At 35.7% G+C, this 15,602-nt stretch overlaps 1 protein-coding gene across 40 annotated transcripts in view; it reads right to left on the bottom strand.

Annotated features, from left to right (window-relative positions):
- The window catches only part of PBRM1 (polybromo 1), a 100,718-nt gene that overhangs the window by 37,105 nt on the left and 48,011 nt on the right, over window positions 1–15,602 (bottom strand). For all 40 annotated transcript variants that reach the window (XM_031470502.2, XM_031470499.2, XM_031470492.2 and 37 more), the window contains 4 exons: window positions 12,613–12,889; window positions 10,177–10,282; window positions 6,306–6,948; window positions 2,486–2,697 (listed from right to left, as the gene is read on the bottom strand). In XM_031470502.2, coding sequence (XP_031326362.1) covers window positions 2,486–2,697; window positions 6,306–6,948; window positions 10,177–10,282; window positions 12,613–12,889 — 1,238 coding nt within the window. The remainder of the gene's footprint in view (window positions 1–2,485; window positions 2,698–6,305; window positions 6,949–10,176; window positions 10,283–12,612; window positions 12,890–15,602) is intronic.

The raw sequence follows: 15,602 nt of genomic DNA, 5'->3' as shown, positions 1-15,602 counted from the left end.
TCCTTGTCTTAGCTCAGTTGCTGTAAGAAGACACACCATGGTCTGGGTGGCTTAAACAACAAACATTCATTTCTCACAGTTCTGGAGTCCTTCATCTTCTTTAAATCTATTCTATTTGTCTAATATTAATATAGCCACTCCAACTCTTTTTGGTTACTATTTGCTTGATGTATCTTTTCACTCCCTTTTCCTTTCAATCTATTTATGTCTGACTCTAAAATAAGTGTCTTATAGACAGCATATAGTTGGATCTTACTTTTTAAATTCAGTCTGATATTCAATGCTTTTTGACTGGAATGTCACAAAATGTAATTACTGATATGACTGGATTCAAATCTGCCATTTTGCTGTTTGTTTTTTACATGTCTTTCATCTTTTTGCTCTCTTTTTCCTCTGTTACTGCCTTCTTTTGTGTTAAGCAAGTCTTTCTGGTGTTATTTTAATTCCTGTGTTGACTTTTTCTATTTTAGTGGCATTACAATATGCATCTTTAACCTGTCACCATCTACTTCAGATTAATACTGACTTAGGTTCATTGAGTATTGCAACTTTGCTCCAATATAGCTCCATTCCTTTGTGCTAGTAATGTCACATATATACAACTATAAATGTTTATATGCCTAACAATAGTGTTATTGTTATTCCTTTAAACAATCTAATGTTTTTTAAAGAAAGTATGAGACATGAAAAAAATACAGACATAGTCTTTTATATTTACCCACTTATTTACTATTTCCAATACTCTTCGGTCCTTATGGACATGAATTACTACCTGCTGTCATTTTCTTTTGGCCTGAAGCTCTTCCTTTAGTATTTCTTATAAGGAAGATCTGCCAGCAGTGAATTCTTTCCATTTTTATTCATCTGGGAATGTTTTACTTCAACTTCACTTTTGAAAGATAGTTTTGCTGGATACACAATTCATGGTTCAGTTTTTTTCCCTTTTAGCATTTTGAGCATCTTTTTACTGCTCTCTGGCCTCCATTATTTCTTATGAGTCATTACCATATTATTGTTTTCTTGGACATAATGAGTCATTTTGCTGCTTTCAAGATATCCTCTTTCAGCAGTTTGATTATGATATACCTAGATGTGGTTCTGTTTTCTTGCATGGTGTTCTTGGAGCTGTAGGTTAATGTTTTTCATCAAATTTGAGACGTTTTTCAGCCATTATTTCTTCAAGTATTTTTCTCCCCCTTTGTCTCGCTTCTCTTCTCAGAGACTTCCATTATAAGTATACCAGGACACATGGCATGAGGGGTTGCTCCTAAGTCTGCACAGTTAAAAAGTCAGCCAATGGTTTAGGTGAAGACTGTATTCAAGTCCCTCAAACCTGAAAGGATCCACCCTCTGCTGAATGATCTGTTATGTGGCTTGGGGGATGCTTTCAAAGTTGTGACCAACTTTCAAGTATCCTTTGCATTTTGTTTTCCATCAGTTTCTTGTATCTCCCCTGCATATGCACAATTTTCCAGTCAGCCAAGAATGTACAGAGAGCTTATCTCAGCCTTTCTATGGCTAATTTCCAGGATATTCTCCAACCCCCAACTGTTACTTTGAGCTAGCAAAGCAGCAGGTTTACCCTGTGCATTCCTGCATCAACCACTTTTAGGTGACAAAGACAAAAGACCCTCCTCCCTGCACACCCCCAGCACAACAAACCCACACTCACCATTCTGAATGAGTACAACCCATTTGGCAGCAAAGCTGCTGGTTTTTGCAGCCAGCCCCGTGCTGGTAAAATCATTTTTCTCACCACACAGGTTCTTTTTTCTTCTTTTTTGTGTGTCATTGCTTATGAGAATTTGCTTCAAATCAACTTATTTTGTTTTCTTGCCTAAGGGGAAAAACCCTAAGGAGCAAATTTGATCCTAAAGACTAATATAACTCTTGGAAAGTTATGTATTCTAGGCATTTATGTAAACTCTAACTCTTAAAGAAAATGATTACATTTCTAATAAAAGTTCCCATTTTCCAGTATTTCAAAATTCTGGTAAGTGACTCAAAGTAACATTTTTAGGCTGATACATTTAAAATAAAAATTTCCTCCCACACATGTCGTTCAACCAAAATATCATCTTATCTGGTTGAGTCCGAACGAGGAAAGCCATACCGTTGAACAATGGGACAAAAACTTTATGTACTCACTGCTGAGAACGCTTTCTAGCTTCAGCTAGGCCCCTTAGGTTTTTACCTACCAATAGTATTAAGGGGTATTAAGCTCCCACATTTGTGAATTAACTGACTCTGTTTCTGAAATACTAGGATAACTGCTGTGTCATGTGTAACTTTCAATCTTTTCCAGTCTGATGACCTAACTGATGATGAGAAAAACATTTCCATCTTATCATGTCTATTTTGAAAGAGCCAACACCCTGAGTTTTCATTTATACAAACAGGACTCTACTCCACAGCTAATTAAGAGACAAGCTAAAACACAGTATAATAATATTTCTTCGTATTTAGTAAAATGAAAGAAACCAACCTCTTTTTTCTTCTTCTCGTTTTAGTTTATCTTCCTCTATTTCTTTCGGGAGTTTTTCCTTTTTCTCTTTCTCCACATCATTATGCAAATGTTTTGTCGTATAGCTGAGTGCTGGTGAAAGAAGGATCTCTCCATTTTTGCAGAGTTCATCACGAATTTTAATAAAAAACTGCTGAAGTTCTACCGCATCCTCATATATTTCAGAATCTGTCCTATAATAGTATTAAGAGTATTCAGTGACATATAAATTGCTTCTTTTAAACATCTTGCTTATACATTAAATTCTATTAAATGCTTCTTTAATGTGTTAATTGATATAATGGTACTTCTGTACATTCTAAGAAGGGGTATTCCTTAAAATTTGTTAGAATAGAATCTGAAGTGTCATTTTACCATGGTAAAACCTCATGCCCACCAGTTTCTCTTTCCTTAAGGTTCATTCCTTATACAGCTCACGTAAAAGGAAAGGCCTCTCATACAGTTTCCTGGGGAGAAACATGGCATGTTCATTAGTTGTTTTTTGTAACAGAAGAGGGCTGCCAGAATCCAGGACTATACAAAGGCTCCACACCATGTGCAACACTTACCTGCAGCTAATCTTTGGATTAATTTTTACTTTCTCTTAACTGAGAGACTCACACATCGTATAAAGTGTTAACAAAAGGTTCAGTCCACTTCTTTTTGGATCTATATCATTGCTGTCTAGGTTGGTAGGCCTCAAGAGACTATTTGAATCTAAACTGCAAAGTCCTGAGGGAATCCTATAATGGCTACAGGCCTCAGGGTCAGTGTTCATTTTAGTTTCCCAGAAATAACTACATAATTCTGGGGAACTAGCAGAGACGACATACTGAAAGACGGAAAAAAAATTATCTGTGTCATATTGAAAATTTTGTAAAGACTCTTTCCCCGTTTATAAAATGAGAGGATTAGGCCAAATAAACTTCAGAACTTAGATTGAAAAAAATTTTATTACTATTTCTAATCCACTGTTGGTCTGAGGAAGGCTTAAATATAATTCTATTAACTAAGATTATCGGGGTCTGAAAAATTGTTCCCAAAGGTAACCACAGACAAAGATTTAGCAGCAGTTATGGAGACATTCTGGTCAGGGGAGTGTGGCTAGTCTAGCAAGCCACACTCCCAGCAGCTGTTTGTTGACACTGACCACTAACTAGAACATCAAACTTTAGGAAAGTCTCCAGAATGATTCTCCCCATCAGCAAAGGTGAACTGGCAATCTATAATACTGCCAATAACAACCTAAATGGATGTTCCTGGAAAGATTTAAAAATCTCTTCAGGTTATAGAAATGCTAACACTTGTAGGAAAGCAATAAAAATTAAACTGGCCAAGGGAAGAAACTCCTATCACAATATTTTGATGCTTATTTTCTGAAAAGAGATTTCTAAAGATTGTTGACTTGAAATTAATAAGAGCTTAGAATTTTAAGTATAAAATTAAAACTAAAAACAAACAAACAAAAAACTAAAGACACACTTGGTAATCCATCTTACATTGAAAGGGCAGATTCATAATTCCATCACGTGCTCAGAACAGTAAGCAATTTGCACCCTGAACTCCATCTCCTAGGCCTCAAAAGCAAAAGCCAATCATATCAACAATGGGAGAAGGAAAGAGCTCATTTCCTAGAGATGCAAATCTGTTTAATTCTTAAAGTAATCATGTCATCTATGCAGGAAACAAAGTTGCTAATAATCTAAGAGACAAACGCATTTTGGAAGACTCAGAACTAATCCCAAAATGTAATGGGGGCTGGGGGTGGGGAGGGAGAGTAGTGAGTTCAGACTTAAGGGCTATTTACATAAATCTGAGAATAAGAACAGAAGTCTAAGCTCCTTGGAAGCAGGGTTTGTTTTGTCTATGGGTATGTCCCATGTATCCAGAACATGCTCATAGCTGGTAGCCACTCAGTAAACACTTGTTGAATAAATGAAAACAACTTATGAATAAATGAATGCAGATTTTGACTGCAAGATGTCTCTCCACCTTTCTCTTTATTTCTATCCCCACTGATGAAGAATAAGGACCATTTCCTAAATGTGTCACTCAAAGGCCTCTCCAATTTGACACCAACTCCATCAGTCTCTTGAACACACATTATTCGTTTCCTATCCCTACGCTTTTACACATACCAATTTACCTTATTTGAATCCCACCCATTTCTCATTCTTCCCTGATGCTTCATGCTTTTTTAGAGCTCTAATGCAGTTACATACTCCATCTTCTTTAACCAAAATCAAGTTGTTATACGATATCTCATATCTGGAATTATTTTTCCCTAAGCACAGGCATTCTGCCAACTGTCAGACATCAAGCTCTTAGAGCACAGCACTCAAAGCCATGGCTGTGCTCCATGACCGGTGTTTTGGTGACTGGCTCAGCAATGGCCCTCTGCAGTGAGGAACAAGATGAGCCACCCCACTTACTAGCTGTGTGACTTTGGGCAACTTATTTCTCTCTGTTGTGCACTTCTTCATATACAAACTGGGAAGATTATCACACACCCAGAATGGCTGTTATAAGTGTTAAAGGTTATCTGCGTAAAGTACTTAGGGTGGTGCTTTACAAAGAGCAGGTGCTCAATAGAAACAGCAAAGGCTACTTTTCATTTTCTTTCAAGACCCAGGGCAAAGGCAGGCTTCACAGGCACCCCAGCTGGAATAACCCCATGCCCACTGACTAAAAGCCCAGCTCTCAGCATGATAGACTATAAACCCCAGTAAGGTAGGATTAGTATTTTTAACTTTTAACATTCCCCCCATGTGACCCCAAGAACACACAGAAGACAATGTAATTGCTGAACTGAAAATGTTTTCACAGTTGAGTATATACCATTGTTATGTGGTAGATACACACCACAGATCAAATTAGAAGGGAACTTAAGTTACATTGAAATTTAGATTCAACAGCTTCTTTTCGAATATTTATTGTCTACAGAATGAACATTAAAGTGAGGAATCCGGAGGAGGGTATATCTCAGTGGTAGAGTGCATGCTTAGCATGCACGAGGTCCTGGGTTCAATCTCCAGTAACTCCATTTTAAAAAACAATTAAATAAATACACCTAATTACCCCACCCCACCCAAAATACAAAACAAACAAAAAAACAAAAAAAGGTGAGAAATCTAAGATGAAAAAGAAACCCTTTTAGGTATTTGAAATGGCAATCAAATTTAAATCACTCTAACCTCAGATCAGTATCGTAGAGATATTTTAATTTATTTAAAGTATGCTTGCATTAAACTCAAACTCTGAAAGAAAATCATATTATTATCTCTAATTAAAAGAATTTTATTCTTTAAAAATTATATTAAAAAATTTTTACAGTGTTTTGGCTATTTTAGGTCATTTGAATTTCTATATACATTCAACTTAAAAAAAATTTTTTTGGACCAGGCAGTAATTAGGTTTATTTATTTTTAATGTAGGTACTGTGGCTTGAACTCAAGACCTTCAGCATGATAAGCATGCACTCTACCACTGAGCTATATCCTCCTCCCTAAAAATATTTGTTATTAAAAGGCTATATTTTAAGAGTTTATGCTTTTTAAACAGATCTTCAATTTGTCCTATTCTTTCTTCTCATTGGCCCTAATCTAGATGATTGAGCAGTGTGCCTTCTCTTCACAGAATATACTTGTTATCTAGAAGTTTCAGCTGATTAAAATTCAAAATAGTACCCCATCCGCTGTAATCAATGTACCTACACTGAAATAGCACATCAAAGCAAAATTCTTTATTCTGTTTTGCATTAAATGTCACACCTTCTCAAAAAGAAATGGCTTTGAAAACTTACCGATTCATCCTTCTTGCCCTTTCCAATACTTCAAACATATGCTCTTGAAATAAATCAAGCCGCCGGTAGCGATTATTTTCAACATTCTTCCTAATTATGTCAAAAGTAAGAGGAGGTTTGTTTGGAACGTTGGGGTCCACAGCAGGAATTTCTGCTAAGGAATCACTGTAGCATCTTCCCTCATCGTCCTGATGACTCATGACAGACACAAAAAGATTGTGGATAAGTTCTTGAATCAGCAAGGTCACATTTGGGACATGAGAGTCCTCATCTCCCTCTAGGTCTCTCCGAGTTTCAAGCAGGACTTTGTGTAGGACAAGGGCATCTTTGTAGATCAAAGACTCAGGCTCATTGTATGTACAGGCATTGTTAAACATCATGACGAAATCTTCAACCATGGAGTCTATATCTTGGTATTTGTTGGCCATCATGTGACTTCGAATTTTTTCCATGTCCATTGGCTTTTTAATGGTCAAATAGTAGTCAGGCAGCTCGGATCTGGAGGGAAGCCTCAGAAATATGGCACTGAGGCGGCGACCCCTCTTATCAGTATAATTCTTTACAGCTTCGTAGACTTCATTTAGTTTCTGCTGCATTGGAGTCATGTATTTTGATTTTTTAGGAGAAATACCACTCTTCCTACCTAAAGAAAGAGATTTAATGTTAAAGAGATAAAACAAATGAACCTAAACTTGTATACAGTTGGTAGCACAACCATAACTTGGGACTATTTCAAGTGACTTATAAAATACAGTAATTAGTATGTCTCTAGTGAATATATCCTATCAACAAACAACTAGAAAAAAATCAAACTGTTTTCAGTACTCATATTTTTGGTGGGACAGTAAGTACTGTTATGCTGAGACAGTTGTGAATAAGGTGGAAAAAAGGAAATGAGTAGCTATGTGACACTCTAATTCTATCACCTATGCTATCCTTGAGAACTGAGATTTTCATCAAGGGAGAAAAAGAGATGTTAAAACAGAGGACATTGAACAAAAACCTTGCTGCTTTGAATCTCAACTGAGAGTATTAGTGTGAAATTTTTTTGGGGGGGCAGGTAATTAGTTTTGTTTGTTTGTTTATTTATGTTGGGACTGGGGATTGAACCCAGGACCTCGTGCATGCTAAGCACAGCACTCCACTATTGAGCTATACCCTCCCCTCTCAGTGTGAACTTATGATATATTTTCTCCTTAAATACAACACACACATAAAATTTCTTAGCTTGTCCAAAATCCTAGAAACAAAGACCAACCCAGAAGCAGTATATTCTAATACAGTTTTGACAATATAGACTATAGCTCTGGCATACTGATTTCAAATATTAATGCCAGTAGCTCTTTGATAAATGGCTGATTATACAGGATGAGCCTGATATATCTTGAAACACAAGATACTAAAGAATCTATCAATGACTTCTTACCATGGTCACATCTAAAAAACAAAAAATGGGGTAAATGTTGGACTATGTTAGTAAACCAATGTATTATTTTCTTTGTATTTTATTGATTTGAAAATTGGCAAATAAAAGGGAAAAAATCTAACTTTCATCCTTTCAAAAATCAAAACAATACATACAAACAACTGCACTAATAGGTAACCAAATACTGGATGAGGCAATACTCTCTATACTGAAGTATTCCAGCTAGTAAATGAGCAAGGAACTTTAAAATTAAAACTATCACTATTTTACATCTCTTTCATGAATTAATAACGTAGCATCAATAGCTATTAACATATTGGAAAGAAACAACAAGATATTATGTGCCACCTGATGGAAGATGATATATCACCTCTGAAGTCAGTTTCTGTGCTAAAGGGAGGGATGAGAATCAAATTTAAATCTAAATGTGATCAAGCCTCTGGCTCCAACTACCAATTTACTGGAAGTACAAAGGACGAAAGAACATATTATACTAAAGCAAAGGGATACAATTAGCAAAACTCAGACTGGAAACCATAGTACAAACCCAATTTCTTCAACAGACTGCAAGGAAAACTAAGAAAGATGGAGGAGAATTTACAGATTAAAAGAAGTATCAATTAAATGAAATGTGTGGAACTTATTTGGATTCTACCTTAACCAGACATTATCCCAATATAAGTGCAGAAAACCTATTATGAAGAATTCTTGCCAAGCTAAAACTGAATCTAATCAAGCCTTTAAAGTTAACTTCCATTTATAAGAAATAAGAGGAATAAAGGAAAAAGTTAACTGGTATCACAAGGAAGTAAGCAAACTGACTAATCTGTAACTTGGGACTGTATTAAGAAAGTGACTAGGTTTCTCAACAGTCAATGGCATGAGGATAAAATAAGTGTGGAATTGCTCTACTTTATGAATTTAAGGGCATAACAATCAAATGTAATATACAGAACTTAATTACATCTTTATTTGAAGAAGCCAACTGTAAAAATGTATCTGTGAGACAATCACAAAAATCTGAAAATTTGTCAGGTATCAGATGAAACCAAGAAACTGCAGATTTTGTTAGGTGTGACAATGACTTCATGGTTATTTAAGAAAGTATCTGCATATTTTAGAGATACATACTGAACTATGCAGAAGTGAAATGGCATGATTGGACTTGGCTTAAAATAACTCAGAGCAAATGAAAAAGAAGAAAAAAGAGGATGCAGGAAATAAATATGGGACAAACTTGATAAATGCTGAGTAACAAGTATAGACAGAGATTCGTTGTACTATTTTTTATATTGGTATATGTTTTAAATTTTTCATAATATAAAACAGAAATGAAAAGGAACTTAACATCAAGTTAAAATCTCCTTTCCCTGAACTTTAAAATATATACATTAATATGTATTTATTTATATTTAGATAGTAACTACTAAATTACCTATCTATCTATCTATCTATCATTAGTTTCCTAACTCAACTTATGGAATTAATTCTAGTTTTAAAAGGCATTAGGTCCCTAAAAGGTAGGTTTCCATTTCTGCAAAACTTCTGTATGCTTTCATAATTCCATGAAAAGACAAAGAAATCATAATTTAGCAATAAGTCATACCCAAAGCTATTGCAAAATTCAATTTACAATCATTTCATATAAAAAAGCAGGTTCTGCTTGTTTTTCCCTTTTTTAGCAATTATGGCTCTAAAGAATATATGACACCACCACTATCATCTGTTTGGTAATTATTTTATTTATATATTTTAATTAATTAATTAACTTGGATTGGTTCTTTTCTTTTTTAATGGAGGTATTGGAGATTGAATCCAAGACCTCATGCATGCTAAACATTTGCTCTACCATTGGGCTATACCTACTCCCCTATTAATATATTTTTAAACAAAGCAGAAACCTCTTCTTTAGCCCAATGGTACTAATTGTTTTTACTGTCTTTTCTTCTCTCACAATTTTTAACAAAACAACCATCCACAGACCACACTCAAAAGACAGTCGAGTTAACTTACAGAGCAGTGGCTGGACACCTCTAACCCCTCAAATTCTATCTAGAAGGAGATGGGATTCACTTTTAATTCTAGTAATTAGTAAACATCCATACAAAAATTTAAAAAAAGGAAGAAATGAAAAAAGAAAATCTTGCTACTTTACTCTTCTGGGCATCACATGTAGAAAAAGTATCTATTCTTACTACTTAACATTTACAAAATGTCCACCGCATTCAAGAAAGTAAACAAAACCTTTGACATTATAGTTTTCTATTCCTCACATGCTTTCACGTTTAACTTAAAATACAAAAGAGTGTGCTGGAGAGGAGGGAAGAAACTCCATGCTGGAGTACAAGTTCAGTTATATTCACCAATTATTAAATATTATTTCAGTAAATCAGTAATCTATCCTTGACAGCCTGAACTGAACAATGAAGTGTGCAGCCGCCTTACTCAGCTTGAGTTTGGGAGAAGCCATGTCATCATCATCAGGCAGTGGGCCCAGCTCTTTCCTTTTATCCTTGAGTAACTTCTCCAGGATGTGCGCATCATTGTACACCTATATTTGATTATAAATATAATTATTTTCTAAGAAGCTTTTTATTGAAGTATAATATACATTCACAAAGAAATTTTAAAAACACAGGTAGGATAGCTGGGAACTAAAGAAATAAAGCTTGAGATCACTACAGAGCAACAAAATCATCTCTCTGTGGGGTGGGCTTTGGCCTTAACTGGTTTGTTGTTTAAAGTTTTCCAGGTGATTCTGATGTGCACACATGCAGTCTGAAGTTTGAGACCTACTGCAGTAGAATTATTTCAAGTTTCTGCAGAAGTTCTGAAACATGTTTACATGTGCTGTTTCTTCACAAACCTCTCTTCCACTGGACCCTCATGATAAGACTTAGCTCAATGGAAATGAAAAATTAAAAATATCTGTTAGTTGGAGAGCAACATCTCAAATGCTATTAAAACGGATTTAACATCAGTGTGAGTTCACAGTCTGGAATTCGACCTCTGAAAACCAACAATCCCTGCTTAGGCTCTCTTTCTGAAGACTGAGCCAAGGGTGGTAATACATAGTCAATGACAAGGTTACTCACCTAATGGCTTCGTCTCCACAGCTACCTCTTCCCATTCCCACTACAGAGGTTCTCCTCCCTGACTGCCACCAGAGCAGAGAGGCTGAGGGAATAAGTGACCTCTCTTCTCTGGCAACCTCTCTTAAGGTAGATTTTTCTCTACCAATGGCAGACATTAGCCAATGACAACAAGGACAGTGTAAATCCCTATGATAGCGAGAACCGTTTGTTTGATCACAAGTACCCTCAGTGCCTACTTTATTTTATTTTAAAATTTAACAACACAAAAAAGAAATAAATGATTTGAAAATGTAATTTTATTTCTGAGAGATTTAAAGTAGATAAAGGAAATTGGGAAAAGATATATGCAACCCCATCCATACTCACTGCAGCATTATTTACAATAGGCAAGATATGGAAACAACCTAAGTGTCCATCAATGGATGAATAAAATAAATGTCTCTCTCACACACACAGGAATATTATTTAGCCATAAAAGAATGAAATCTTGCCACTTGTAACAACATGGATGAACCTTGAGGACATCACGCTAAGTGAAATAAATCAGACAAAGACAAATACCATATTATCTCACTTAGATGCAGAATCTAAAAAACAAAACCCCCACCACCTCCCATCACACACACACACACACAAACAAACACACACACACACACACACACACACACACACGATCATAGATACAGAGAACAGATTCGCGGCTGCCAGAGGCAGGGGTGGGAGATGGGAAAAATGGGTTAAGAGAGTTAAAAGCTACAAACTTCCAGTTATAAAATAAGTAAGTCATGGGGATGTAATGTACAGCATGGTGACTAGTTAATAATACTGTACTGCGTATTTGAAAGCTGCTAAGAGAGGAGATCTTAAAAGTTCTAATCATAAAAAAAATTAAAACTATATATATGGTGGTGAATGTTAATTAAGATTTAACTGCAGTAATCATTTTCACTATATACAAGTATCAAATTATTATGTTGTATGTTTGAAACATGTCAAGTATACCTCAATTCAAAAGATAAAGGATATGAAATAGAAAAAATTATAAAAGAAGGAAGACTGTATCTTAGCTATACTGATAAAGAACTGAAAATCAAGATGCTTCATAACAGAATTATTCAGAGGTACATTATGGGAATATCCTGATACTTACATAATTACACAACTTTATGGACTATCCTTAGAGAAGCATGGCTACTGAGGATCGTAGTAACAATAATAATAATGATGATGAAACATTTTAATGTCCGTGCTTTTCATTTGAGTGCTTTTTCAAACATCAGGTACTGTGCTACATGCTCTGTAGGCATTACGGCATTTAAATCTACAACCACCCAGATGCAAGTACTACTATTATCTCCAATTTACAGATGACAAAGATGAGGTTCAGAAAAGATATATTACATAGGGATTGGCAGAGCAGGATTCAAATCTAGGAGGTCAGAATATAGTCGACCCTTCAAATCCATGGATGTGGAACCCGTGGGTTTGGAAGGTCAACTGTACTATGCCATTTTATATAAGGGACTTGAGCATCTGTGGATTCTGGTATCCACGGGGGTCTTGGAACCAATTCCCCACTGATACTGAGGGACGACTGTACAGAGTATGAACTTTCTGACCTCTATAAAGTCCTGCCTCCCATATTAAACAATTAAGAAAAGACAAAATACTAAGCTATTCACTGAGAAGAGTAACCTAAGTTAGGTCTCTAGACCTAGTCTCTCAAAATGCATTATTCCATGAGCAGCTCTAAAGAAAACACTCAAGGATTCCCACACATCCTTACCTGGGAGCCTTCCTCGTTGTAGTGCCTGGCGTTTCGGAACATCAGCTTCATGTCTTCTATCATCCCCTCTTCCCCTGCATATTTGTCATTGCGGATGTTATGTTCAATTATTTTCAAGTCCATTGGCTCCAAGATGATTTTATAATAATCAGGATAGTCCTTTTTGGATGGTTTAACCATAAACAGATCACAAAGTCTTCTGCCTGAACCTGGCTCACGAGCTTCAAGAACAACATTGAATAAGATTTTCATTCGCTGCTTTCTTATGTTCTTTTTACTATTGAGGGGGGAGATAGAAAAGGGGGAAAATGAAAACAGGTTCAGTTTTATTGACACAAGAATAAATTTGAAATGAAACAAATTAATTTTGTGGGAAGGTGTTTCACAATGATTATAATTTATTGACTATGTATGCCACAATCACAGTAAACATGCTGGAAGCTACAAGTAAATATTAGGAAAATGTTCAAAATAGTTAAAACAGTGACTCTGGCAGGAGTAGCCAAGAACACCAGACAAACCTGTTTAGAATATTTACGAAATGCAATGCTTGAAAAAAGATCTTGTCTGATTCCAAAGAAAATGAAATTCTATTATCAATTGAAATAGTTTTTATTTTTAATAATAGAGTGAAAATGGAATAAAACTGCTGACTCTCTGTTACTAACAGTCCTCCTTTAAAACAAACAAATAAAACAAACAAAAAGAAAAGTATTCCATCTCTTAAGACAACCACTCCTTAACACCTGCATACCCTGGTTACCAGAAAACAAAGAGGAGTTGTCTGTCAGACTAATGTCTCTATAGTGGGTACAAGTTTCTCTTGCATTTATCCTGTCAGGGTCAGTTCTACTGACTCCCTCCTCCAGCATTATTCCATACTCCCAACATAGCTTAAAGAATAAATGATCTGTGGTTCATCTGAGCTCTTGAGTAAATTTTTTATCCTTGAGTGTGAATCCCTGTCCTGTTCTCTAAATTCTCCCATAAGATGTGATGCTAGGAAACAGATGTGAGTGTTATAGAACAAAGTACAAGGGACTACAGGTTAGAACCTGAGTTACAAAGGGGCCCAAGAAAACGTGGGCTAGCTTCCTAATTATTGAGGAAACTGGCTCAAAGAGGCTAAATGACTTGCCCAAGGTGAGCTGTCCAGTGAATTATTAGAAGAGATGATCTTCCAATAGGATTTCTGGCCCACTGTTATATGTCCTCAGGACACAGATAAAGAGATTCTAGCCAGAATCTCCAAAGTAGGTAATAAAATGTGCTTTAATTTCTCTTCAACAAACACTAAGATTCAATAATGTAGTACTCAGAAGTAAATATTTTTTACCTGTTTCGTGTCTTATACATGGAAGGAAGTTCATTCCTCAAACAAACTATGTGGCCAAATGGGTCTCCTAGTCCAGTCCTCTGACCACTCACTCACTCTATTGCTGGGTCATAAAGAAGCCAAAGGCCAGATATTTTCTCTACTAGGTTCAAAATATGCTTTTTTAAAAATAAGAAACAAAACTCAAATCAAGAATTAACAGATGAGAGAATAAATACATATCCTAAGACAAGATTTTAAAATGTCTCAGAATGCATATTTTCCTAAATCATGGAGCTCAAGGCAACCTGGAAGTGATCCAGTTAGGAGACTTTCCTAGGGTTGGGATCATCTTTGTCACCTGTGTCTTCACTTAGACTGTTCATTTCCCTTGGTGGCTCTGAGATCATTCTTGTCATTTCCTCCTCTCAGTATTTTTGTGTCTGTGACAACTAAGGGATTATTAGATGGTGGCAATCTAGGAGAAGTTTCATCTAGTGGAAACTATTTCTTCAAAGAGGCAGGCTTGGGAGCTGATGTGAGAGGCAGAGCTCTCTCAGTCCAGGACTTTAGCAAGTGAATAATGGAAGGGGAATGCGGGACAAAGCTTCAACATCAGAGTTCCACATCAAGGCAGAGATTAGAACACAGATGACTTCAGCCTTCAAGAAGCCTCTAAAGAAAAATTCAGAACCTGAATTTGATACCACAGAATTTAATAACTGCTCTAATAACTAAAATTTACTGTTTTAGGAATTGTATTATTGATAATATCCTGTCTCCATTTATATCATTCACTCTTTAAGACAGTGATGTATAACTGGTTTCCATCTTCAAAGGTAAGCAAAACTTTGATTGTTACGGTCACTTATGATCTTCTCTGAACAAATCATTTTGTTATTTTGTTTACATTTTCTGAGATCCTTATATTGCCTTTGAGACTGAGAACCACTGGTCCATTACTTTTAATCTGACTGTCAGAAAAAAATCATAGCTAAACTTCATATTTTTTTATAACTGTATTAGCTTGGATGGCTGGCATATTTACTTAATTTTTTTCCAGTATGATGCTGAATCTTTTTATATCTACTTTTGAAAGTAACTTCAAATATTTTTTGAAATGAGATAAACGCTACTACAAAAAGATAGTTACCATATTCCCCTGTTTGATACTTTGTTTGCAATGTCACTTTGATTTCTACATTCTTCTTATAACCCGTCTATATTCATCCTACCTCTCTTCCTATCTCACATCATTAACTATAAGCAGTTTATTTACTCATCCCTATTTTGGGAGAGCTGCATAAAATTAAATCCCAGACCTTGTAACTGGCATACTCATTCCTCTTTTTTTAATCAGCACCTGTGAACATACTTAGGCAAAATACATCTTAAAGGAGTTCAAAACCAGGGTTGTTTATCATTTGCACTTAAGGATGCATTTAAGGGGATATCAATACAGATCACAGACAGTGTTATAATAAATATACAATTTTAGAATTTTACAGGAGATGGGCCATAAATGGTCCTGTGCTAACAAAACTGGTATATTACAGCAATTTTCCAATAAATGAAAGTCGAGCATCTTGAGAAATGGGTGCTTTTTCTAATTTGCACAGATTATGAGCTTGTAGAGGATTTGCTCTGAATCTCTGATTTTCCAGGGCCACCATCT

This window comes from Camelus dromedarius, chromosome 17, assembly GCF_036321535.1.
Source record: "Camelus dromedarius isolate mCamDro1 chromosome 17, mCamDro1.pat, whole genome shotgun sequence".
NCBI classification, from domain to species: domain Eukaryota; kingdom Metazoa; phylum Chordata; class Mammalia; order Artiodactyla; family Camelidae; genus Camelus; species Camelus dromedarius.
This window is presented reverse-complemented; position numbering and strand designations above follow the sequence as displayed.